The 25,521-nt window shown below is 35.5% G+C and overlaps 1 protein-coding gene across 2 annotated transcripts in view; it reads right to left on the reverse strand.

Moving 5' to 3' along the window:
* LOC149794747 (uncharacterized) overlaps window positions 1–25,521 on the reverse strand; it is a 67,756-nt gene that overhangs the window by 16,800 nt on the left and 25,435 nt on the right. For both annotated transcript variants that reach the window (XM_089964375.1, XM_089964376.1), the window contains exons 2-5: window positions 21,087–21,376; window positions 16,068–16,208; window positions 5,393–5,599; window positions 4,827–5,081 (exon numbers count right to left, since the gene is read on the reverse strand). In XM_089964375.1, the coding sequence (XP_089820501.1) occupies window positions 4,827–5,081; window positions 5,393–5,599; window positions 16,068–16,208; window positions 21,087–21,359 (876 nt within the window). In that variant the 5' untranslated portion in view covers window positions 21,360–21,376. The remainder of the gene's footprint in view (window positions 1–4,826; window positions 5,082–5,392; window positions 5,600–16,067; window positions 16,209–21,086; window positions 21,377–25,521) is intronic.

Below are 25,521 nucleotides of genomic sequence, written 5' to 3' on the forward strand. Positions count from 1 at the left end.
CTAAAAGCTAATAAAATCGTAACAATATATAAAACCACAAAACAGGAATCTGTTTTGTGCAAGGTTATATTTTGTAAGGTCGTAATTACTCAGTGAAACCTATTCCTATAAACGTGACCAGGTGAAGGTTTAGTATTATCCATAATGGAAGTGTTTAACAAAATTTGTAAGATAAAGACATGCTGCTAGGATTTTTTGTAAAGGGAGAAGCTCCCCTTATATCACAAAAACAAAGGGGGTGGGGGTGGGGGTGGCCGAAGTTCAATATTTACCTAATGCTTAAATATCCATCTTTCTTCCTATTCCACTGTTACAGGTAGGGTATTAGGGTTTAAGTCCATCAATACCATAGTCTGCTTGTTTACACAGGTATTTTTATCAAATAAATATCCTTACTTTTTAATTTCTTTTTAGATTCTTATTTATTCCGTTTATCTTTAACCATCTGAGTGCTATATAGTTTTGTAGCATACATCTTCAGGACTGAATACCTGGGTAGTTTGAGAAAAAAAAGAAAATTGCACTCTACTTTTAAACTGCCCATGTTTTAATTAGACCTGCCATTCTGCCTTTTCCACATTTAATTTTGAAATACCACTTAACAAGAGGTTTACCAACACTTGTCTGTTTTAATCCATCCAACATTTACATCATACTCATATTCAACTTCATGTTCAAGTTTAAAATCACTCTCTGGCATTTCCAGTAACACTTTCCCAGCTCTAAAAATGAATATACTTCAGAACTATAAAAGCATTGTCATCATCATCGCTATCATCAGCCAGTATTCGCCTAACGAAATAGTCATCTGAGGATGAACCATGCTGGGGGTCAGCAATCTAGGGTTTTCTACATAGCCCGCATTTAAAAATGCATTTGTGAAATTTCCTAGGTGAATGCAAGGTTCCAACTATGACAAAATGCTTGTTCCTGTGCCTACTGTGCCAATCAAGTTTAATTTAACAACCATACATGCCAAGCCAAAGGACCCAGATATGTAAACAGTTGCCTACCTGACAAAATTACACATGCTGAAACAAGTGCTAGGTAACCTCTACTTTATGGTTAACAGTTATACTGCAAAGAGTACATTATTAAATGTGTGACTTAAAACTAATTTACGTGATTAGCGTAACCTGGCTGCAGCTCTGATGAAGACTTTTGACTTTAATGGTTTTCTCTTGTAATAAAGGGTGATATATTCTTCTATAGTACAAGTCACATGGGTCACGTAAACACATTTACTAATATTCATTTTTCTAAATAAATTTTAAAAAAAATTAATCATAAAATACTTATAACAAAGTTTATTAAATCAAGATTTTTGAGTGATCTACACACTGTCATAAATAAATTTCCAGATGAAAATTATCGAATACTGCAGAATTTTACAATGGAAATTCGGCATTAGGCTGGGTTAAAAAAAAGTTGATATTGGACTGAACTATTACTAGTGCAGGGAAAAAAAGGTATGATCACGTGAACAAGAAGTCGTGCATATCTTCATTCATCTCCTGTGTGGATGTTCAACTATGAATGGGATAGTGGAGTAACATACAATAAGTTTTATTCTTAACTTGTACAGATGAATTTCTTCAAAATGATAATTTAGCATGATGTAAAATTTAACAAAATAAAATCTGAATTGACAGCCTTGTTTCTAATCTTTGACATACATGAAGGCACATATCTGTATGGGAAAAATAGGTATTATGTACGAATCAAAACAAAATACATGACATACCATACAGAAGATATATTCAAAGTTACATAATTGCCCCCAATGTATTGGACTTTTATGCCAATATTTTTTTCCTGCTGGTGTTTTCCCAGGCTTTATTTGTGAATCACAACATTGTCGCATCTCTGTTTATTTTTGTATTACAACTTCTTCCCAATCACAGGCACACTCCCTCTTACATCATAGCATGTGACAAAACCAGCTTAAACAAGATCACCATGCATGCTTGACACTGCCTAAAATGCTGAAGTACATTATCACTGAATTTGCCATTAAGGATTTTTCTAGGAATTTATACAATAATCTTCAATGGAATTTTGATGGACAAAGTGCGAAATAAAGTAAATACCATTTAAAGGTATCTGTAATCAAATTCTCCAGAATGACACATGTAGCTGCAGTAAGTGACTTAGAGCACATAACTGAGCTATGTGAGTTGTACTGTAATGTTTCCACGATTGAATTTTTTGTTCTCTACCTGTTGATAACAATGTTTTAAAAAAAATGTTATTCATTTATACCAGTGTAAGTGATCTAATAGATAGTGAAATATGGTTCCCCTAATTGTCAACAATTTGATACATCCATGTAACTTGTGAAGGTAATTTCTGATGATAACCAAGCCATTCCTTTAGTTTCCACAAGGGTATTACTCTCTGTCTCTTGTTATAGAACTACAGTTGTGTCCAAAAACATCAGTATATAATAAAAATTCTCTTAAAACTATGTCCAAACTTCTTTTCAATAGTTTGTCTTGAACATTTGTTTAATAGCAGAGAGTCGTCTTTCCTCCTGTATGATCTTTTAGTTATTACTACATAACAAGTTAGGATACAGATGACAGTAGCATGTGATTATTAACACATTAACCCCTGGAGCTTTTTGTCATTTCTGCCTAAAAATCGAGTAGGAAACACATTTTGAAAGCTATTTCTGAATAGACTCAAAAACACCAAATCCCCAGTCATCTTTCAATAACATACTGCCTAGGGGTGTTAGAAACATTGATTTTCGTTGGCTATTTGACTCGCGTATGAGCAGAAGGGTAAAAGTTGGATTTTTTCTTTTTTGCTAAACGGAGCCATTATTTTTGTATGGAGACCACTCTTTTTTCCAAATGCCCATCTTATCTTACTTTTTGCAAAGGTTCATCTGTCTGTTTGCAGTTCATGCCGGTTTGCCTTAGATCTGAGACCAAAAAGTCTAAAATCCGGACACAAAATCAGATTTCGACCACGGGCAAATTTTGGGTAAAAAACAGTTGGGTCCAAAAAATGAGGCTTTTCTATCTGCATTTTGTAGTGCAACTGGATATTCCAGATTATTTGGTATCATTGTAGAGCTACATCTGTCTACCTTTCTATAATACCACCCACTTTAGTGTATCATGCATGACCATGACGCTACAGAGCTTGGCAGTAGGCTACTACCTCCTGCCCCATAAAGTCGTCGCTAGGGGTTAATGTGTTAAAGAGATCACCCATTCAGTATTACACCAACTTCTGGCCACTCTTTCAGCGGCAACTATTTACATTATGAAAACCATAACTTTCAAGGGCTAATGGAATCCAGAGTGTCCATATTAATGGGAAAAATAAAATTTATCAAAGTTCATGCAAACAGAGATTTCATATCCATATCGGGATGTTTGCAAAAATACATTTCTAAACACAGCACTAGTCACTATTCATGATGTCATTCAGAAACAATTATAAAACATAATTCACATGAATTATAATATTTCTGTTAGTATTTAAGACATGTTGCAATCTCAATAAAATTCCACCTTTTCAAATTTTCTATCGCACTCTGTTTCAAGCACTTCTTTGCATCATGCATCAGAATGACCAAAGTTTTTGTGAAATTCTTTACCTTTATCTGACCGCTCCGGTGGCCTAGTGGTTAGAGCTCTGCCTCAGATGTGGTAGGTCATGGGTTCGATCCCCGGCTGAGTCATACCAAAGACTTACAAAAATGGTACTAACAGCTGCCTCGCTTGGTGCTCAGCATTAAGAGGTTAGTGCTAGGACTGGTCGGCCTGGTGTCAGGATAATGTGATTGGGTGGGACATCATGCTACATGTCTGCAGCATGATGCCCCAGTGCTAGACATCACTATAAACTGTCACACTGCAGACATCGTAACGATATGACTGAAAAATTGTTAAAGCTAAGTTAAAAATACAGATCACACACACACACACAAACATTATCTGCAGCTAAGGAATAAACTCCAAATTCAAAACAAAATACATGGGACAACAGCAGAAGAAAATAAAAAGGATAGGGTATCATTTGTATGGTAATATTCTATTATTCATCCCTGTAATTTACAATAATGTCAATTAATTGAGATTTTACTGAAAAGATACTTAACAAATACATGCAGAATTAGAAGAAAATGGTCAGTCTAATGAGAAAAAATCCACAATTCTTGATTATCTGTCAATATTTTTGCAACTATGACAAGAAATGAAATATCGAAAAACATGTAAAAGTGGTCAGCCTTTATGCATGGTTATCCCTCCATGAACTCTTCCAGAGTTTTATTATCTATTTCATTATCCCAATGCAAATATAAGGAGAATGTGACAGCTGACCTGCCCCTGAAGTCTTTTTAGATTCTACTATAAATAGAAGAATCATTGTAAGACTCAATTAATGGCATCTAAAAAGAGTCTTACAGATTCATAGAGCATGATCAAAACTGCTGTGTTCTTGGTTTCAGCAATACTGGCAAATGATTTTGTTTGTCAACGGTAAGATTTTTCAAGGATAAAATTGTGCACTCTATAGCAAGTCTGTTGGCCATATAATGCATATGTATATGCTTTTGCAGAAAGGCTGCAAATAAGCATCAATCCAAAACCTTTCCTAAAAATAAATATATCCATATACAGTGAGAAAAAACATCTCTAGCTTCAGAGAACTTGCAAGTCAATGAAGGTTGTGATGGGAAATCAACATCGCATTTCACAAGTGAATATTTTTCTTTTGCATTTATCTTAATTGCTATCGCCAGCACATGAAAACCTGATGATTAGTGGGCATAGCTGTGTGCCAGAAAGGGAGAAATCCAAACTCACCATGGTAAAAACAATATTCCATATAAAGTATCCTGTTTTCCTGGCAACACGACACTGGATATGGAGTATGGGATGTATGGTAGAACTGCAATACTCTACAGTGGTGTGATCCCTATAAGTCTCAATGTGTCTGTACAGTGTCCACTCCTGGGCATCCATGAAAGCTTTGGTGCTGATTGAACTGAGAGCATGTTGGTCCTCAATTAGTTCAATCTCTCTGCCGGACCTCTCTGTGGAGATGGAAATTGTCAAGTCCTGCAATAGTGATGATGAGAATGATGACAGCATGAATGATAGAGGACTCAAATGAGACAATATAAATACAATTACAAAAAGGAGTTTAAAATATTCAAACAACATTTGTTACTTGGCTATATGAGGTGATTAAATATCTGAAGTTGATGTAATTATTGGATTGACCTAAGAAAAGCCTGTTATTTGTTGCATACCTTTCTAAATATACATAATTTCTAAACATGAGTTCTTTGGGTAAATGCATTAAATGAATCACAGATTATAAAGCTAATTTCTGGTGTTGTAGTGATCCCAACTCTGCGCCTAATTACCTGTATATCTACAGGGAAGTGTTCCAGTTCCAGACTTTCATGGAAAAATCCCTTGAATCTCCATAGTTGTCGGACAACAGGATATTGATAGCCTGGCTCATAAAGCTGTACCTCATGAGTCTTCCTGCTCAAAGTCATGGTACCATTGACATTCATAATCATCAGTCTAGGGTCCCAGGGAATCAGTTCAGCTAAGTCCTCTACATCCTGCCATACATTTTGGAAAGTAGGGATGAAAAGGTGATGGAGTACATGCTTAAAAAATTTCACAATTAAACAAGACTTACCAAAGAGGCAGTTTGATTGGGATTTTATGAACCTGTATGTGCCTGAGGGATCACATGAGATGGAATTGGTCATGTGATGAGTCAGTCTTTAGAACATGATCAGTTTTGTGGCCTTAAATGTTTTTCACTCAAATCCTTAAATTTACCCTGTGCTATTTGGGTCCTGAATCCTGTATTCACAAATTGGCCAAGCTCTCCTGAATGGTGGCCCACAACATTCATGAACTTCATAAAAGTCAGAAGGTTCTCTCAGGATGTCATCTCCTTCATTTTCTGAGGGTAAATTTGGTGGTGATGTTACTAAGTTTTGAAGGCCATGCTCAAAGTTATCGACATCTTCCTCACTTTCCGCATCAGTGTTAGAAAGATCACTTCCCTCATGAAGGTAAGCTGTTTCTGTCCGTACATGTTTCTGTGCCATTTCATCAAATCCCGGCATATCAGTCATGGTTTTTTTGCCAAGACTGTCAACTTGTGACTTCAACGTTGCTACCGTAGCTGACAAATTTGTCAATAATTCAAACTGACGGTCCCACATCACTTGATTGTGTGTCGCTTGCCATTCAATAAGACTGTCATCTGGGCACCGCCACTGTTGCACTGATGTTACGTTTTCTGTCACCGACTCTCTCAAGATTTCACAGTCACATGATGAACTCACTGTTGGTAATGGCGTAGTCCCCTTATCTGTACATGTAGGATTTCTCCTTGATTTTGACACCACTACAGGACTATCATTTAGCATAGTTGTTCCCCCTTGGGAATCATTGCGTTTGTTGCAGCCATGATGGAGACATCTTTGGCCTTATCAGCTAAACGCTGCTTGGGTCTATTTTGCAATATTTCTTGTAATACTCCATGCCTCATATTGACAGGATACCTTTGGCTTAGTCCCGATTCCACCAGTGTGCAAAGCTGTGCAAGAGATGACACTCAAAAACGATGAAACAATGAGGTACGGTACAGTTATGACTGTATACGGCCTTTAAAATGGTAGAGGAAGTTTCTGTCCTGCGCTAATTTCAAATTTGCATGAAAGTTCAGCTGTAAATTATCATGAAATTTTAAAACTCGAAAAAACAACAAGGCACTGACTCCTTGACACTGGACCATTCATTGACTCATCACGTGACCAATTCCATCTCATGGGATCCCGAGGCACTTACAGGGGAAATAAAACTGAATATCAGCTTAACTGTTTTTCTAGGCATGAAGGAAGATTTAAAACTCCATGGTAATAATATTAATAATAATAATAATAATAAAAACATCTCTATGCAGTCATCAGACAATGAATTGAAAATGCTGAATGTAAGAAGCTTTTGGATCTATATACTGTCAGCAACTTAACTTGGGATTATCACGTAAACTAAATTTGTAAACAGATTGTCTACTAAAATTGCATTACTAAATTAAATTAAAAGACATCTGCCATAAAGGAGTTATCTTGGATTATAATGAGCAGCAGAGAGGTTAAACAGACTTTTTTCTAGAACGTCATATTTGAAAAATAAAGCTTCCTATGAAAACAAAAACAAATAAGGTCACTAATGCCAAACCGAAGACTCTAACTAAAACCAAGAGTTTCTCTGAGTTATTTTTTTGTTACTTTATCTTTGTTGTTTACATTTTTCTAAATTTGTATGTGTGTTCTGTTTACCCACTGGATGTTTCATTGAGGTCGCACCCTCTCTGCTGCTGTAATTAAATCATTATTATATCAATAATGACACTGGGTACGGAGTCTTACATAGCTAGATTAGTTAGAGAAAGATTAGAAGCAATCCAAAAGGTTTTGCCTGTTCATGATTCTCTTAAACGTCAAGAAGCAGTTGAATAGGTAGAATTATTTATTACTCTATCTTTGTTGTTTATGTTTTCTCAAGTTGTATGTGTCTTTTGTTTACCCATCGTGACACTTTTTTGTGGTCGCACCCTCTCTGCTGCTATAAATGTGTGAGTAATTAAATCATTATTATATCGATAACGGAATCTTACACTAGTAGACTAGCTAGGGAAAGATTAGAAGCGATTAGAAGATATATTCCTGTTCGTGATGCTCTCAAACAAAAACTGCAGGAACGACAAGAAGCACAAGTTGAATATGCAGAAGGTACAGACAAATTATTTAAACCTATCACAAAGGTTACTGAAAGAGTTGCAGAAGCTACTGAAACTCTTATTCCAAAAGTAAGACAAACTGCTGAGCAAATTGAAAAGATAGCAAGAACATCTAACAAACAAAACAGAATTTAAGACATCTTCCAACTGAAATAGCTGCTGCTCAACCTGCCCCCATTGAGGAACAAATACTTGAAGGTGTTGGCAAAGTTTGTACTGAAATAGTCGATGTAAAAAAAGATCTTGCACCTAAACCTAAAGTAAGAAAAAAAAATGCTGAATTAATTAAAAAATTTAAAGAAGGTGTTATTGAAGAACTTAAAGAAAAAATTAAAGAGAAAGATTTTTCTCGTGTTGCATTTGATATTTATTTTTGAAGGGCTGAAATGTTAAAACCTAAGTATGCTAATATAAATACTGATAGTTATTTTAAATGGTTATATCGTGTGTATTATAACAAACCCCAGGCTAGAAGTAATGATGAAGTATATAATAAACACATTGATGACATAATTTTTTTTTATTTGGAGTCACAACTTCAACAACAACCACAATCTCCCCAGCAAGAACCTTCCTATAAATTTCCTCCACTGCAGCAACAAATAGAACTACAAAAACAACTATGACTTCCTCAACAACAATTACCAGAACTAAAATAATGTTAGAAATAAATTTTTGATTAGAGGTATTAACCTTATCACAAATTTGCCACGTGAAAAAGTAGTACATATTGCTGCATATGGATTTCGTCAAGTAGGAAAATACGTAAAATCTGAGTATCTTCTTGGTTGGAATAATGATGATGATTGGAATCAGGATGTATATTCCATATATAGTAATAGACCTGCTGATGATGATGACCCGCATTTTTGTGATTTTAAACGTGATGTAGAACTAGAAAAGAGACAAGAAGAATTTCATGACTTCAGCCCAGGCGCTACTGGAAGTGGTTACTCGACCACAACAGGAGGAAGTGGTCTAGGAACTTGTCCTGACAGTGTTCTTGCCAATGTTGACCAACTTGAAATTCTGATCGGAGAAAAATGTGCAGGAAATAATTCTCCAGAAATTATTAATGAAATATCACAGCGACTGAAAACAATTAATTAATCAGCATGTAATTTAAAAATAATTATACACACTGCTCAACGTGGGCCTGTAATAGTTAGGGTAGTAAATTCATGATTGCCAACTTACAAAGCGATTTAAGGAGACGGACTTGGTGATGTCGTTATGGGTTTATTCAGAAGGATGGCTCCAAAAGCACTACCAATTGCAAAACAGTTAGGGATGAAAGCTATTGAAACTATTCACAATAAAGGTATTGGTGCTGTTGGTGATATTGCTGGTAAAGCATTTTCAGCAATCAAAGAAAGATTAGTTCAATTAGTATGAAGAAAACCAGAGGAGTAAAATTACCCAGCACTGATGTTATGCCTGCACATATCAGCAAAATAAGAAATCAAGCTGTAAATCAAAAACTAACAGAGTTGGCTAATACACCCCAGTCAGAAAAAAAAATATAGCAGGAAGTGGTCTTCGTGTTAGACGATAACAATTATAATAAAATATTCAAGCGTATGTCAGATCCAGCATTTGATATGGATACGCCAGTTCTCAAAGATGAATCGATACGTGATTATCAATATTATTCTTAAGACGCACTTGTACCAAATCAGTGTGGTTGAATCGAATTACAAGTTCAAGACACAAGCAGATGTTTCTTACCTGCTGAAGCATTTATCGAAGAAGAAGGTAGACTTTTAAAAGCAGATGATACAGCATATGGATTTTTAGATCAACCTGGTTTTGTTCATAATGGTGTCATGGCATTATTTGAAAGTGCTATATACATGATTGACAGAAAAACTATTGAATCATGTCTCGAAAATGTTGATATTGCTACGATGATATTGGGTCTGGCAAGATACAGCGATGATTACTTGAGGTCAGCTGGTCCGTCATTGATGTTTGCAAAGGATACCACTGATCAGCCTGAGGGTAATAACGTAACACTAAATGTAGCTGGAACTGAAGTTGTGTTGATGAACAAACATTTCAACTTAGGATTTGCCGCACGTACATCAATGTTAAAAGACCAAGAAAATTTCTAGCATGATTCCATTATCACATATCTCTGGATTTTGTAGAAATGTTACAAAAGTTATATTTGGAGCTAAACATACTGTGGTACTTGCAAGAAAAGCCACCAACAACAATGCAATCTGGCGACCTAATGCAATTGATGCTGGTAAAGTAATATTAACAAAACTGTCACTGTGGATGCCAGTAATGACTCCATCGCTTGCTGAAGAAGAGAAACTACATGCTTTTATGAATTCAGGTGGTAAATAAATTTGTTATCATGGTTGACAATGGCTACAGATAGCGTTCAAAGTAATGCAGCTGGGTTATTCACATGGCAGATAGCATCACAGCAAGGAGTTTCTGCACCACGAGATATATTCATTGCATTTCAGGAAAATGTTAGAATGGATTCACAGGAACGAAATCCAATGGTATTTGACACACTTTGAGTTTCTGAAGTTGCTTTAAGGATAAACGGACATCAAGAACCTTCTGAAGAAGCTTTGGTAAATTTTGAACTTAATCATGTAACACATGCTTATCATCAGTTGATGACATTTATGGGGTGTGATCAAAATGTTGACACTGGTTTGCAGATATCTCAGCAAGATTTCACAACTCTATATCCAATTTATTACTTTTTGTTGGAACATTTAGATTTAGGCAATCTGTTATTGATATACATTACTGAGTCTGTGTGAATCAATCACAACTATTAGAAATGAAATTGCAAAAGACATTGCTAGTTGTCTGCGATCTACCGGTGATATAATGACAGGTGAACTCAGCATGAATAGAAATAAAATAGTTGTTTTAAGAGATCCAACATCTGATGAAAGCGCTGCAACAAAAAAATATGTATACAATAACTATAATACAGTAGATACTGAATTAACCACGCTGCGAGCTGAGTATGATGCTCATGTAAATATGTTTACAAATCTTTGTAGAAATTTTAGAAAAATTAATGAAATCACAGGAATTATTTGGAAGTCCCATATCATTGTGTTATCGACCAGTTGATACACGATGGCAGAATATCAACGTTGATATACCAGGATCATCAGAAAAATACAATCTTGTATTTAAATGATATTATCTTAATTCCTGTCAGTGTTGTTGAGAGCGCATTAACCATGGTAAAAATTCCATGGACGTTAGGATACACAATGACAATTCATTCATCACAAGGATTAACCATCTCTGATACAAATGTTTGGATTGTCGATGAGCATATCGAATGGTCAAACTTAGTTTATCTCACAGTGTCTCAAGTCAGAAGAATATCTCAGCTGTGGAGAATTGTCATAGACTTCACAGACACTACTGGTAATAGTAATGTTATTGATATAGATATACATGTAGGAATTTTTTTTAGTTATAAACAGTGACAAAAAAAAAATAAGCACGGATTTGATCTCGATGCTGAATTTATGATGACATTGAAACAACAGCAAATCAGTTATTGTGCAAGCTGTAACAGAGTAATGTTGTAGCAGTATTCAAATAATAATCCAAGACAATTTACTGCAGACAGAATTAATAGTTATTTTGGTCACATGTGAAAATGTATTGCTGACCTGTCTTGAATGTAACTGACGTCGAGGTGCTAGTTCACAAAAGTGAACGCAGTGATAATTGTGTGTCTTCAGGAATCATTTGTAATTGCTCACGTACAAACCCACATTAAGGAGTAGTTGAATTTAATCTGTAGATTGCAGGTCTACCCATGGATCTTAGCACACTAGAAATTTTATGTGTCATAATACTCCAAATAGGATCACTTTTTTTTACCATCTTCAAGTTCACCAGGTTCATATAAATACCTGACAGTAACATTACCTAATACTGGTTGTTTTGAAAATTCATGTCGTTGTATTGGTATGTGCTTTTTGTAATCTCATTGATGGGTTTCATGGCAGTTGTTCAAGTAATTTCATTATTTAATGCAGCTATCACACTTGATAATCTTGCAACCCATTCACGAGATCTCATATCTTTCTGAATTATTTTCTTTGCATATTGATATCCAAATAACTGCTCAGCAAGTGTTCGATTAAACTGTTAAAAAAATACATAGTTATTATATGATGTCATAACTGTAAGTCATCCGCCATTTTGTGGGTCAATGATTCTGTTTTGCGTGGCTGTTCATCACTGAATAGAATTTGCAGTCACACAATGGTTAATACATGCTGGGTTAAAGGTTGTACAAACCGTGCAGACGATTCCGTGAAGCGTAGTTTTTACACTATACACAAAAAGCACAGTCCAATACCTTTGACTCCTCTATCTTTCAGCATATCATTTTACTTTTGGAGCTGAACCAAAACTAAGAGGACGTATGAAGTGAAATTGATAATAATAGCAGGCAAATATTACAAACTGTAAATTACTTTTACACCAAAAAAAGCTATTTTAACAGCAGTAATACATTAACTGCAATTATATTTTGCTGACTTTTCCACCTGAGAGAGAAGCTAATGATAAGCTGTTTGAAAGAACATATCAGTTTCCAGCAAAATGATCTACTGCTGATTCGCGGATGTCTTGTTGACAATTTGCTGGGCTGACACAACGGAGCCTAATGCAAAGCTGTCTGGTGTGACACTGAATGACGGTAGAATTGAGGTTAAGTCGTGTTGTCAAATGGCAACTTTTACGATATCCTCCAGAGGAAAATGATTAAGAAATGCCCAAGAAGAGTAGTACCACTTCACCTCATGGACTTTTATTCTCATGACAGGTAAGGTTTCTCTCAGTGAGATCAATTAGCTTTTTTGATAGCTAGACTGTGATTGCCAAAATGGACATGGCCAGGCGCACTTGCTGGGAGGAAACCACGGGATCACTCAGTATTACACGCTATAGCCACAAATTATGGAGCTTGATCCGAAGACTTGACACCGCTCAGCAACCACCAGTTCAAGCTCACCCTGTTGTCAAACAAATGCTGTAGCTAGCCACTTATTGTAAGTGGCAAAAGCACCACTGGAGAAACAGCACCATGTCAAGTACGAGATAAGTGACAACAATACTGCCGTCGGAAATCAGATGGACTAGATCAAAATAATCCAGAGGTATTTACAACAACAGAACTTGAAACAGTGCTATGCAGTATCAAATCAGGCAAAGCATCAGGATATGATAACATACTGCCTGAGTTCTTGAAGCATCTTGGCCCGAAGGCAAAGGAATGGCTCACCGCTTTTTACACCCGGGATATTAGGGAAAATTTCTAGAGTATTGCTGTGCTGAATAGTTGAGTCTATCAAGCTATTCCTTCATGACAGGTGCTTCAGAGCGCTCATCAGAGAGAGCTGCAGCTTGTGGAAGCATCTCGCTACTGGACTCCCTCAAGGGTCTATTCTCTCTCCAAGTTTGTTCAATGTCAATATTAATGACTTACCTGTAACACAGTCGCACCAGTTTATGCATGCAGATGACATTGCTCTTGGCACCCACAGTTGCTCATTTACTGAGCTTGGGGAGGTACTGATCAAGAACCTGGAGGATATGACAGACTTCTTTAAGAAATGGCATCTACAGCCAAGCACAATAAAGACAGTCTGCAGCGTCTTCCACCTTAACAAAGCAAATGCGAATCATGAGCTTTGCATCTTCTTCAGTGGGCAGCAAATAAAACACGACCCAGCACCACCATACCTTGGTGTGACTATGGACAGATCACTGACATTCTACAACCACCTGGAGAAAACTGCAGCAAAACTTAGCACTCAAAACAACCTACTTCACAAACTAGCTGGCTCAACCTGGAGTACTATTGCTCAAACACCCAAGACATCAGGACTGGCCCTCTGTTACTTGAGAGCCAAGTATTGCACTTCTGTCTGGGCTTGATCATCTCATGCTATGTTAACTGATGTCCAGCTCAACACAAAAGTACACATAATCTCTGGAACACTACGTCCTACTCCTTTACCATGGCTGCTGGTACTCAGTGACATTCCTCCTCCACATCTGTGACTCCAGGAAGCAACCACAAAAGTGTTGGCTAAGGTCTAGGCCAGTGAGAAACTTCCACCGTACATGGACATCAGCTCACATCCAGCAGTCCGCTTGACTTCAAGATGTCCAATCTTGTTAATTTTATTGCCAGAGGATATGACAGCTATTTCAGCATGGAGTGTCAAGTTGGACTTCAAAAGATGTAGTAAACCACTCCCTTGTAGCTGAGCCATCTGTCTGCCCTCCTGGCTTAAACCTTCCATGTCATCTGTGGACTACGCTGAACTGCTTTTGGACAGAACAGGGTCGTTGTGCAGTTAACCTTGTCCGATGGGACTAGGCCGCTGACTCTTCCTGTTGTTTTGTAGCTCTACAGACCATGTCACACATTGTGAATGACTGTCCACAAAGTTCCCAAGTGGACTGCAGGATCTGCACCTTGGTGATGATGATGCTGTTAAATGGCTGAGCACACAATGCACATGATAAATAACAATAATTGCCAAAATATCAGAGGTACATCTACAAGGGAGAAAAGAGGCTTTTCTGACCATTTCTTTTCTCTTTCAATGTGGCCAAAGAGAAACATATGGCTCTAACTCAAGAAAGATTAGTCTATTTTGATCATTCCAAGCACACAAAGGACTGAGTCAGGCATTTCAGTTGGTTCAGGATCTACTGAATGTAAACAATTCTTGGCCAGTAAGCGAGGCTGACACAGAAGGGTGACTGAATTGTATTTTTCAATGAAACATAGGTAAACCACTTTTCACTTATAAGGCATGAATTTCACTCCTTCTCCTAGCTGATGCTAAAGAAGGAGGGAAGACCAACTTTAAGGTAAGGTTCTCAAAAGAAGCCTCACTCAGTTTTATAAGGTAGTTTAGTCCAAAAACACAAGAAAGATTACACCTAGGCATTAATGAGTAAGAAACTGGTTACTGAAGCTCAAAGTACAGAATAAATTCTGAAAGATGATGGTCTGACCCTAAGGTGGAGCTCATAGCAAACTTTAGGGTATTAGAGAGTGCTGCTCAACAGCCCTAAATGTGTAAACTGAGAAATCTTTTTCTTCTTAAGAAAGAGAAGAAAATACACAATTGTAGTAAATGAGGGGCAGATCAGATAAATGCACTGCTTAGCTGTTCTACCAATTATGGATACACAAGCCATGGAAGTCAACTGTCTTCTAACACAAGTAATGCAGTCTGCTACTACCTGCCACTCTCTCTCAAGTTACTGATATTTACCTGATCAGCCCATAAATGTGAGCTTAAGTTACTAAATGGTAGTTCAGGGGTAACTGTGCTGTAGAGCTGAAGTTACTAAATGGTACTTCATGTGTAACCGTGCTGTAGAGCTGAAGTTACTAAATGGTAGTTCAGGTGTAACTGTGCTGTAGAGCTGAAGTTACTAAATGGTAGTTCAGGTGTAACTGTGCTGTAGAGCTGAAGTTACTAAATGGTAGTTCAGGTGTAACTGTGCTGTACAGCTGAAGTTACTAAATGGTAGTTAAGGGGTAAATGTGCTGTGGAGCTGAAGTTACTAAATGGTAGTTCATGTGTAACTGTGCTGTAGAGCTGAAGTTACTAAATGGTAGTTCAGGTGTAACTGTGCTGTAGAGCTGAAGTTACTAAATGGTAGTTCAGGTGTAACTGTGCTGCAGAGCAAGTTTAATTTTCTGAGCCTTGATCTGCAGTAAGTTTAGTATGTAATAAAAAGAAAATGGTTCTTTTCCTGCATAAATATTGGATTAGTACTTACTATCAAAATAATGAGCAAACTGAATATAATCAGTAATGAGACATTACTTTTACAGATCTGCTACTGACAAGTCCTAAACAAAGACAAAACTTACTCTTTTGGAATGGAAAGCACACCCAAAACAAAATGTAAATCAAAAAAGGACTTGTTTAGTACTGTAAAATCTTATCTGCAAGCAACAACAAAATTCTTGAAGGGAAGATGGTCTTTGGTCTCAAATGACAGGTGGTCTCCAAAACCATCTCTCAGGATGAAATAGAATTAATGTTCTTGACATAATTGTTTCAAGTTCAACAGTATAAATTTGTGCATCAAATACCTATAAGTATTCATGCTTCTCACCAAAATAAGGTCTAACCAAGGTCTACAAGCCCCAGTTAAAGCCAATATAACACTCTATTTCAGTTTTCTCATGTATAAGCTTTTTTATTACAACATAAACTAACCTTTTTCTTTGGGTCTTTCAGGACACTCTGAAGTGCTGGCTCCTCCCATTTTGCCCGGACAAATATTTCTGCCTCAAACTGTTGTGCAATTGTGTCAATGTTACTGATTTTCAGAAATGTGCACTTCACCTCAACAGTCACCTGAAATGGAGAATGAATAACTCCCCATATTAGCCCTTCTGTAACACAGTTTCCTTAGCAGACTGGTTATTTTTGGATACAATATTAATACTCAACCAACCCAATACATAATCATCTCAGTAACACGCATGGATATTGTTTGTAAATGTATTTATCCATGATCAAAACTAATACTCCAATACAAGATCGCCTCAGGATTATTCATGGACATACACTTGTAACAGTACACATCACTGATCTTGATAAGCCTATTTATCATGTTTGATCCAAATATTTACAAAGGTATCAATATTAATAAGAAAGTACAAGATTCAAGATCAACTGATCAGATGTGAGACTGCCTAATTAACATGTATAGGTGTCACTTTAGTCATAATGAAATTAAGTCATCCGAGTCATCTCAATGACGTTTTTACAAAGTTTTATCAAAACTGTTTCTCAAGTGGTACGGGGCTCAGACAATCGGATGCAAGATCACCTCATTACCACTTATACCCATAACTCTCAAGCATAATGGACAGTCTGATTATCAGATGCCAGAGGTGCAACAAGCTCAATAAATCTGATGCAAGATTGCCTAATTAATATGAGTGGATCTCGGTAATTTTCACACTCATCAAAACCCTTGATGATGTTCCAAGTTATCAATAGCTATGCTAAATTGAATCTTAAGTAAATAAATAAGGGTGTGCCATGGAGAGCTACTTTAGGATCCTTATTTATCTAGTTTATGGATGACTCTTCACATTAAGAATTCAATAACTGAAGCTAACAAAAATCTATACACGACTAAAGTCAAAAATCTATACAACAAGACCATAGGCAAGAATACAACAAGTATCTATTGACATGGATCTGCTTGGAATAGACTCTGGAATAGATCTAACTGCATATCTTCCCAAAGTGATTTGATAATGAAATCCACAGCTTTACTGAAATATTTACAATAATTACCCATACCTTGTTATCACCATAGAATAGTCACAGTATTACCAAATCTGAATAAGAGGGTTGTTTTAAAAGAAACACGTCATGAAGATACTCTGGACATTTTTGTAATGATTGTGCAGGTTTCTATTTGCAAACTTTCTCACTCTCCTGAAGGGATCATAGATTTGATTTGAGCAAGAGTTCTTACGTAGGAGCTAGAATAATCAACAGGCTCTCTTGAATTTTCTCAATTTTCTTTTTACTGAACTAGCTCAACACAAAATTGCCAAATTAATCAAGACAAGTTTAAGTTAGTTTGATAAAGGAATAGTACATACCAGCAGCAGCTGTAGTTTTCCAATCTGCTGAAGTGTTCACTTATGCTTTGTACAATGTCAAGTCACCTGGATGCAGTTTTGCACTTTTCTAATATGTAAATATTGGTAATCTATTGTTACACATACAATTTTTACCTCTGTCTCACATCTGATTCATTTAGCATTCAAAAATTAAAAGAAATATCTAAATCATTTGTTTTAAATCTGTGACAAGGAGCACCTCTGTCTCACATCTGATTCATTTACCATTCAAATTAAAAGAAATATCTAAATCATTTGTTTTAAATCTGTGACAAAGAGCTTGGAATTTGTTTGGACTGGTCTTCTCAATACTCTAAACCTTTCCAGAAAAAAAACATCCTTTTCCAGACTTTTGATTACATTATTATCGATGTGTGAAAGAAGTTATCATCTGCATGATTATGTGATTTGCTATCAGAAGCAAAATAAAATATGATAAAGCATTAAACAGAAGTAAGCCTAAGGTGGATTCTTCTGGTAGTCCTTTGGAAATATGTTGAAAGTACTAATACTAGAACCTGGCTTCACATCTCATTTTCTATTGCTGAGGTAGTTTCCTACAAGTCTCAGAACCTTGTCTGTGAGCTGCTAACTTAATTTTTAGCAGTTTCAAGCCACAGGGCAAACATTCAAAAGTATAGGACAGATTCATGAGAACAGCAGCAATGTATTTATTTTTCAAGGATTTGATGCCATTTTTCAATAATTCTTGGTAACGTTTGTTAACCATAACCGGTTTTAAATGTTGATAATAACAGATGTAAATGTTATTGAGTAAAGTTTATCAATCAATGACAAATTGCTTTTTCAAACATCTTTTAACAGATTCCTGGCCGTATACGGACTGATTTATAAGTTCCTCTTATCAATGGCAACGTTTCCTCTAAGCTGCGCGCACGCATGGCCGCACAGCTGCTCAGACATACCCGCGCAACTGAACTGTTCTCCGCGCAGCAGATCAAAATTACCAAATATTCTATCCAACATTAATGCTCAAGTCACCATAATGCTTGCACAATGCAGTGCGCATCGCACGCACATCTACCATTCACTTAGAGGGAACGTTGATCAATGGTACTATTTTTTTAATGTACGGATGCAACCTGTACTTAGTTTAAGATTATCTGGAAACATAATCACTAAAGACTTGTTTATGTATGGATGCAACCTGTGCTTAGTTTAAGATCATCTGGAAACATAATCACTAAAGACTTGTTTATGTATGGATGCAACCTGTGCTAGTTGAAGATTATCTGGAAAAACAGTCACTAAAGCCTTGTTTACGTATGGATGCAGCCTGTAGTAATTTAAGATTATCTGGAAACAGTCACTAAAGACTTGTTTATGTATGGATGCAACCTGTGCTAGTTTAAGATTATCTAGAAACATAGTCACTAAAGACTTGTTTATGTATGGATGAAGCCGGTGGTAGTTTATGATTATCTGGAAACACAGTCACTAAAGACTTGTTTATGTATGGATGCAGCCTGTGGTAGTTTAAGATTATCTGAAAACACAGCCACTAAAGACTAGTTTATGTACGAATGCAACCTGTGCTAGTTCAAGATTATCTGGAAAAAAAGTCATTAAAGACTTGCTTAGAAGTAAAGCCATAGGTATAACAATGGCAGGCTTCAGTAGTTTGAATAAGTTTTGAAGAAATCGTGACAATTCCTGTAGTTGTTCTGACACCTAACTTATTGATCTGTTTGGTTAATAATCATCATCTATTGGGTCATCTGAACTTTGTAGTATAAACCTAATAAAAACAAGACCAATATTGAGTGAAACTAAATTTTTTTTTAAACATGGTCAAGTAGATACATGTATATCATACCAGTTTTCAAATTTGTTTTGATTACCAAATTAAAAATCATTACAAACCTTGCCAACACAATAGCTCAGTTATTTTGAGCAAGTAAATGAATTTTGATTTCAGTCATTAGAATGATTTGTAAAATATAAACAGGAGTGGAAATTCCAGTAAAAAACTGACCATATCTGATTTGATTGTAGGTAATTTTCTGCAAAATATTGTGGTTAACACTAGTTCATTGTAACAGTTTTGACAGTTCAAATGCTGTTTTTAATGAACATCTGCACAAACAATAACCTAAAACCAGTCATGCCCATAATACTTTGCTGAAATTCAACCACAAGAACTTGTAAAGATGGCAATGATTTGTGCTAGAATTTCCACTGTGTAGTCCACTGCCTACTGCTAAAAAAGCCCCATGTGTGTGTGCGTGTGTGTGTGTGTGTGTGTGAAACAGAACAACAACCTGTCCCCCCTAAGCCTAAACTAGGTAAGTAAATGAGGTGTACAGTGCATCCTAGGAGAATTTCCTGTGACCACATCTAACCACACTTTGCTGTGGCATTGTTCCTTTAAAAGAAACATTTTAATCACACAAAAATTCTATGCAACTGAAAGTAATACATGGAATGCATGGACAATTATGATAATTTCAGGAAGATTAGTTAATTTACCTGGGCGCTGTCCTTGTTATTTTAATTGCAAAAAAAAAAAGGAAACAATTCTAAGTTCAGTAAAAATAATAAAAGATAAATTCCATTATGCTTAACAAAAGCAAGGGACTAACAAATTAGCACACAAAAACAGTACAACTGCTAATAAAACTGATAAAAATTAACAGCCTTTCAGATAAATTTGAATAAGAACCTGTGTTCGACAACCAAGCACAGAATATGAACATAAAAACTATGGTGCAACCTGTTTAATTAGCATAAAATGTAGCCAAATGCATATATAGAAAACATGCATTACAATGATTTACAATGAATCAAGGAGGGTCCTTAAAATGCAATTATGCAGGGATAGAGAAAACTCACAACATATCTACCCTAGCTAGAAAGTTTTTTCACTTCTCACTAATGTCCTGAGAGGGTGAAAAAAGGATAAAAGGCAAAGCCATACAAGACATGTCCAGATTTTACAATTGTTAATGATTTTTGAGAGAGCTTAAGTTAACTGATACAAAATTTGATCAGTGGTATAATCCAAATATCTTATAAAAATATGCAAACAACTGATATAGAAAACTTGCTCAACAATCCCCAAAGTGATGGCAGATCTAGCATGTCAACAGGGCAGATATTATGGCCATATGACCAAGTAAAGAATGAACGAAGTACACATAACCATCTAAAGCACAGGTTTCCCAAGGGTGCTCCAGTGCTCTAGAATCTTCTGGTTCACCTTATGGGAGGATGAATTTTCATTATAAAGTCAGGATATTTTCGACCTTGAAAAGTACCAGCTTTATCATTCCATTTTTAATAAGAGACAACAGTGACAATCACATCATTTTACATCCATTCTTTTCCAGATTTCATTATGCTAGTTTACCTATTTCATAATAATGTCATTATAATTAAATGTCATGTCAAACTTTTACAAAAGCAGACAGCCTTAAATTCTCTCCATCTGCCTTGGTGGTGCAATAATTTTCCCCATAATTATGAATTAATAGATTTTTCTTATTCTCATGTGGTCAGCCTGAACTTCAACATACACTTTTATGTACATACAAATACTAGTAACTATACAAGTAGGTATCACTGTAACCTTGTCTTTCCTCTTTGAATTTACATAATTATCATCCTCTTCAGCAGAAGTCATTTTGGAAATGTTCTTTGACAAATTGTCTATTGCTACTGTTGCATCCTGCAGGACTTGAGCATTTGTTTCCAGGGTCTTTTCAAGCCTTTCAAGGACATTTACAAGGTGAACATCTATATTTCCGTGGTTTTCATTCAGACTGAGATTCTTGTTTTCAAAATGCTGTAAAGATTCTCGCTGAGGTCTGCGATAATTTCCAAATCGGATATCTTGTTCCATCTTTATTCAGTGAGGTTCTGAAATTCAAACGACACTGAATTGTATAATCATTCCATTTATCTACTATCTTTGGATGTAAATGACACTTAACTGAATACTCATTCTATTTATTTACTGTCTTTGGTTGAATATGACACTGAATTGTATGTTCATTCCATTTATCTACTATCTTTGGATGAAAATGACACTGAATTGTATGTTCATTCCATTTATCTACTATCTTTTGATGAAAATGGCATTGAAATGTATACTCATTCCATTTATCTATTATCTTTGGATGAAAATGGCACTGAATTGTATACTCATTCCATTTATCTATTATCTTTGGATGAAAATGACACTGAATTGTATGTTCATTCCATTTATCTATTATCTTTGGATGTAAATGACACTGAATTGTATACTCATTCCATTTATCTACTATCTTTGGATGTAAATGACACTGAATTGTATACTCATTCCATTTATCTACTATCTTTGGATGTAAATGACACTGAATTGTATACTCATTCCATTTATCTACTATCTTTGGATGTAAATGACACTGAATTGTATCCTCATTCCATTTATCTACTATCTTTGGATGTAAATGACACTGAATTGTATGTTCATTCCATTTATGTACTATCTTTGGATGTAAATGACACTGAATTGTATACTCATTCCATTTATCTACTATCTTTGGATGTAAATGACACTGAATTGTATACTCATTCCATTTATGTACTATCTTTGGATGTAAATGACACTGAATTGTATACTCATTCCATTTATCTACTATCTTTGGATGTAAATGACACTGAATTGTATACTCATTCCATTTATCTACTATCTTTGGATGTAAATGACACTGAATTGTATACTCATTCCATTTATCTACTATCTTTGGATGTAAATGACACTGAATTGTATACTCATTCCATTTATCTACTATCTTTGGATGTAAATGACACTGAATTGTATATTCATTCCATTTATCTACTATCTTTGGATGTAAATGACACTGAATTGTATACTCAATCCATTTATCTACTATCTTTGGATGTAAATGACACTGAATTGTATACTCATTCCATTTATCTACTATCTTTGGATGTAAATGACACTGAATTGTATACTCATTCCATTTATCTACTATCTTTGGATGTAAATGACACTGAATTGTATACTCATTCCATTTATCTACTATCTTTGGATGTAAATGACACTGAATTGTATACTCATTCCATTTATCTACTATCTTTGGATGTAAATGACACTGAATTGTATACTCATTCCATTTATCTATTATCTTTGGATGTAAATGACACTGAATTGTATACTCATTCCATTTATCTATTATCTTTGGATGAATATGACACTGAATTGTATGTTCATTCCATTTATGTACTATCTTTGGATGTAAATGACACTGAATTGTATACTCATTCCATTTATCTGCTATCTTTGGATGAAAATGGCATAATGAAGATATATACTTAAAATTTTTCTAAAAATCCCTGAAAACATAAATCAACTTTAATTTTCATGTAAACATCCTTAATCTTGAAATTTATCCTTGTCAAGAGAAAGGTATTGGAGAATTTCCTTTTGATCAGTAAAATTGAAGCCTTGTGTCACAGAATTCTTTCTTTCCATAATTCTTGGTACTGTAGCAACTAGTTTCTCTCAGATTTTTCACCAGATAAATATTAAACCTCACCAAGTTGCAAATATGCTAATTAGTACATGGTGTGTGCACTGCCTGCTTGGTCACAACATACAAATATGCTAATTAGTACATGGTGTGTGCACTGCCTGCTTGGTCACAACATACAAATATGCTAATTAGTACATGGTGCGTGCACTGCCTGCTTGGTCACAACATACAAATATGCTAATTAGTACATGGTGTGTCCACTGCCTGCTTGGTCACAATATACAAATATGCTAATTAGTACATGGTGTGTCCACTGCCTGCTTGGTCACAACATACAAATATGCTAATTAGTACATGGTGTGTCCACTGCCTGCTTGGTCACAACATACAAATATGCTAATTAGTACATGGTGTGTGCACTGCCTGCTTGGTCACAATATACAAATATGCTAATTAGTACATGGTGTGTCCACTGCCTGCTTGGTCACAATATACAAATATGCTAATTAGTACATGGTGTGTCCACTGCCTGCTTGGTCACAATATATAGTATATCATGACACTTGAGTGATGACCACAACAGAATAAACTCTATAAAGACTGCAGGAAGAAGTAAGTGTTTTCAAGAGCTTACAAAATTTTCTATAATCTGCATTTTTATTGGGTGGCACACACTGATGGGATGCCTTTAAAGTAAAAAGAAACTTGAGAGATTTCAATTCCTAAAGTATAATTTTGTCTGGCTTTAGGGGTGCAAGTCTTAGCTTGGATTAAACTATTTAATCCAACAGAACAGATGGATAATCTCAAAACAACTTTGCTGAAGAAAAAAAAAGCTTAGGAGAAAGTCACTACAATGCCAATGTTTGCCTTTTTGATTAAAAAACGGTCTAAAAAAATGTGTGCAATTTTCAGGCAGGTGTGGTGTTAAAAGGGATATTCAGAATTAACCTGCATATCCTTTTCACTTTGGATTTAATGACTTTAGTGTTAGTTCAAGTTTTATAAAGAGCTGTACTATCTGTAAGTAAATTGGTTTCACAATTTTATTCCTCTATATACATTGGCTGGTCATTGATTATTGTCAAATGACTGTCGCTCTATAATCAAACAAAAAAATGAACAATACAAAAGTGGTCTTGCTAATCCAGGAATGTTTATGCTAAAATTCCGTCCCATTAACTTTAATGTCATTTCCTTCATTTTTAAGTGGTCTTATGTATATTTAGTTTATATTTGATTTAATTGTTTGTTTGTTGGGTTAAAAAAATTTTGTTTACCTCAATTACATGTCATTGTAATGTAATTTTATTTACTGGATTTGACATTTACCTTCTGGTTCAGTTTGACCCCACTGTTTTTCACAAACACTAACAATAGAAACACTATCTAATGCTGACCTAGTTCCTGAACTTGATTCAGAATCAGTAAGAGTTGAAGTAAACAGCTTTTTAAAAAACAATTTAAAATTCTTTCTCACAGTATAATTCTAAAAGTGAAATTGAGGCCATACTTGGAGTAGGTGACAAATAACATGTAGCAATTGTTTTTTCCAGTGGACTGACCCACATCCAGACATCTGTTTTGCACTGTAGCTAGATTTATTATTGATGTATTGAGAAAGAATAGTCATTCTTGCCATAACACTTGAGAAGTCAAAGTGTTTTATGTTGTGACCATTTTTTGGGAGCTAATTATTTTGTTTTCTTCAGATCATTTGGATTCTAAGAGAGTTTTGTACCCTGGAAATACTTGTGCTCTAAATTAATTCTTTGACAAGGACAGTTATCAAAATTTACACAGAATTCAAAGACTGGAATATTATTTTCTGTTATTTAACAAAGAACAAAGAACTGTTGACACATCAGTATGACACTGACCACAGCATATGTCATTGCCTTCCATTTCGGATTTCATTTCTGATTCGAAGTCAGTTTCATTAGGACTTTTTATTACTAGGACTTCTATTCTTTTATTCTTGGATTATGTTTGGATGTGATGTGTAAAACCATATGTTCTTTTTTTTAATTTTACCTTGTTTTTCTATGAAATAAATTATTTGTTAAATTGTACGAAGCTTGCTGTCTTCACTTTTTTCTCGTTACTGTTTTAAAGAGCCTAAAACATAACAGTGGGCCTCCCATTCTCCTTCATTAGACACTTTTAAGTGAACATCCCATTCTCCTTTAGTAGACAGTTTTAAGTGGGCATCCCATTCTCATTTAGCAGACAGTTTTAAGTGGGCATCCCATTCTCCTTTAGTAGACAGTTTTAAGTGGGCATCCCATTCTCATTTAGCAGACAGTTTTAAGTGGGCATCCCATTCTCATTTAGTAGACAGTTTTAAGTGGGCATCCCATTCTCATTTAGCAGACAGTTTTAAGTGGGCATCCCATTCTCCTTTAGTAGACAGTTTTAAGTGGGCATCCCATTCTCCTTCATTAGACACTTTTAAGTGAACATCCCATTCTCCTTTAGTAGACAGTTTTAAGTGGGCATCCCATTCTCCTTTAGTAGACAGTT

Source organism: Sinohyriopsis cumingii, chromosome 7 (assembly GCF_028554795.1).
Source record: "Sinohyriopsis cumingii isolate HCF-2022 chromosome 7, ASM2855479v2, whole genome shotgun sequence".
NCBI classification, from domain to species: domain Eukaryota; kingdom Metazoa; phylum Mollusca; class Bivalvia; order Unionida; family Unionidae; genus Sinohyriopsis; species Sinohyriopsis cumingii.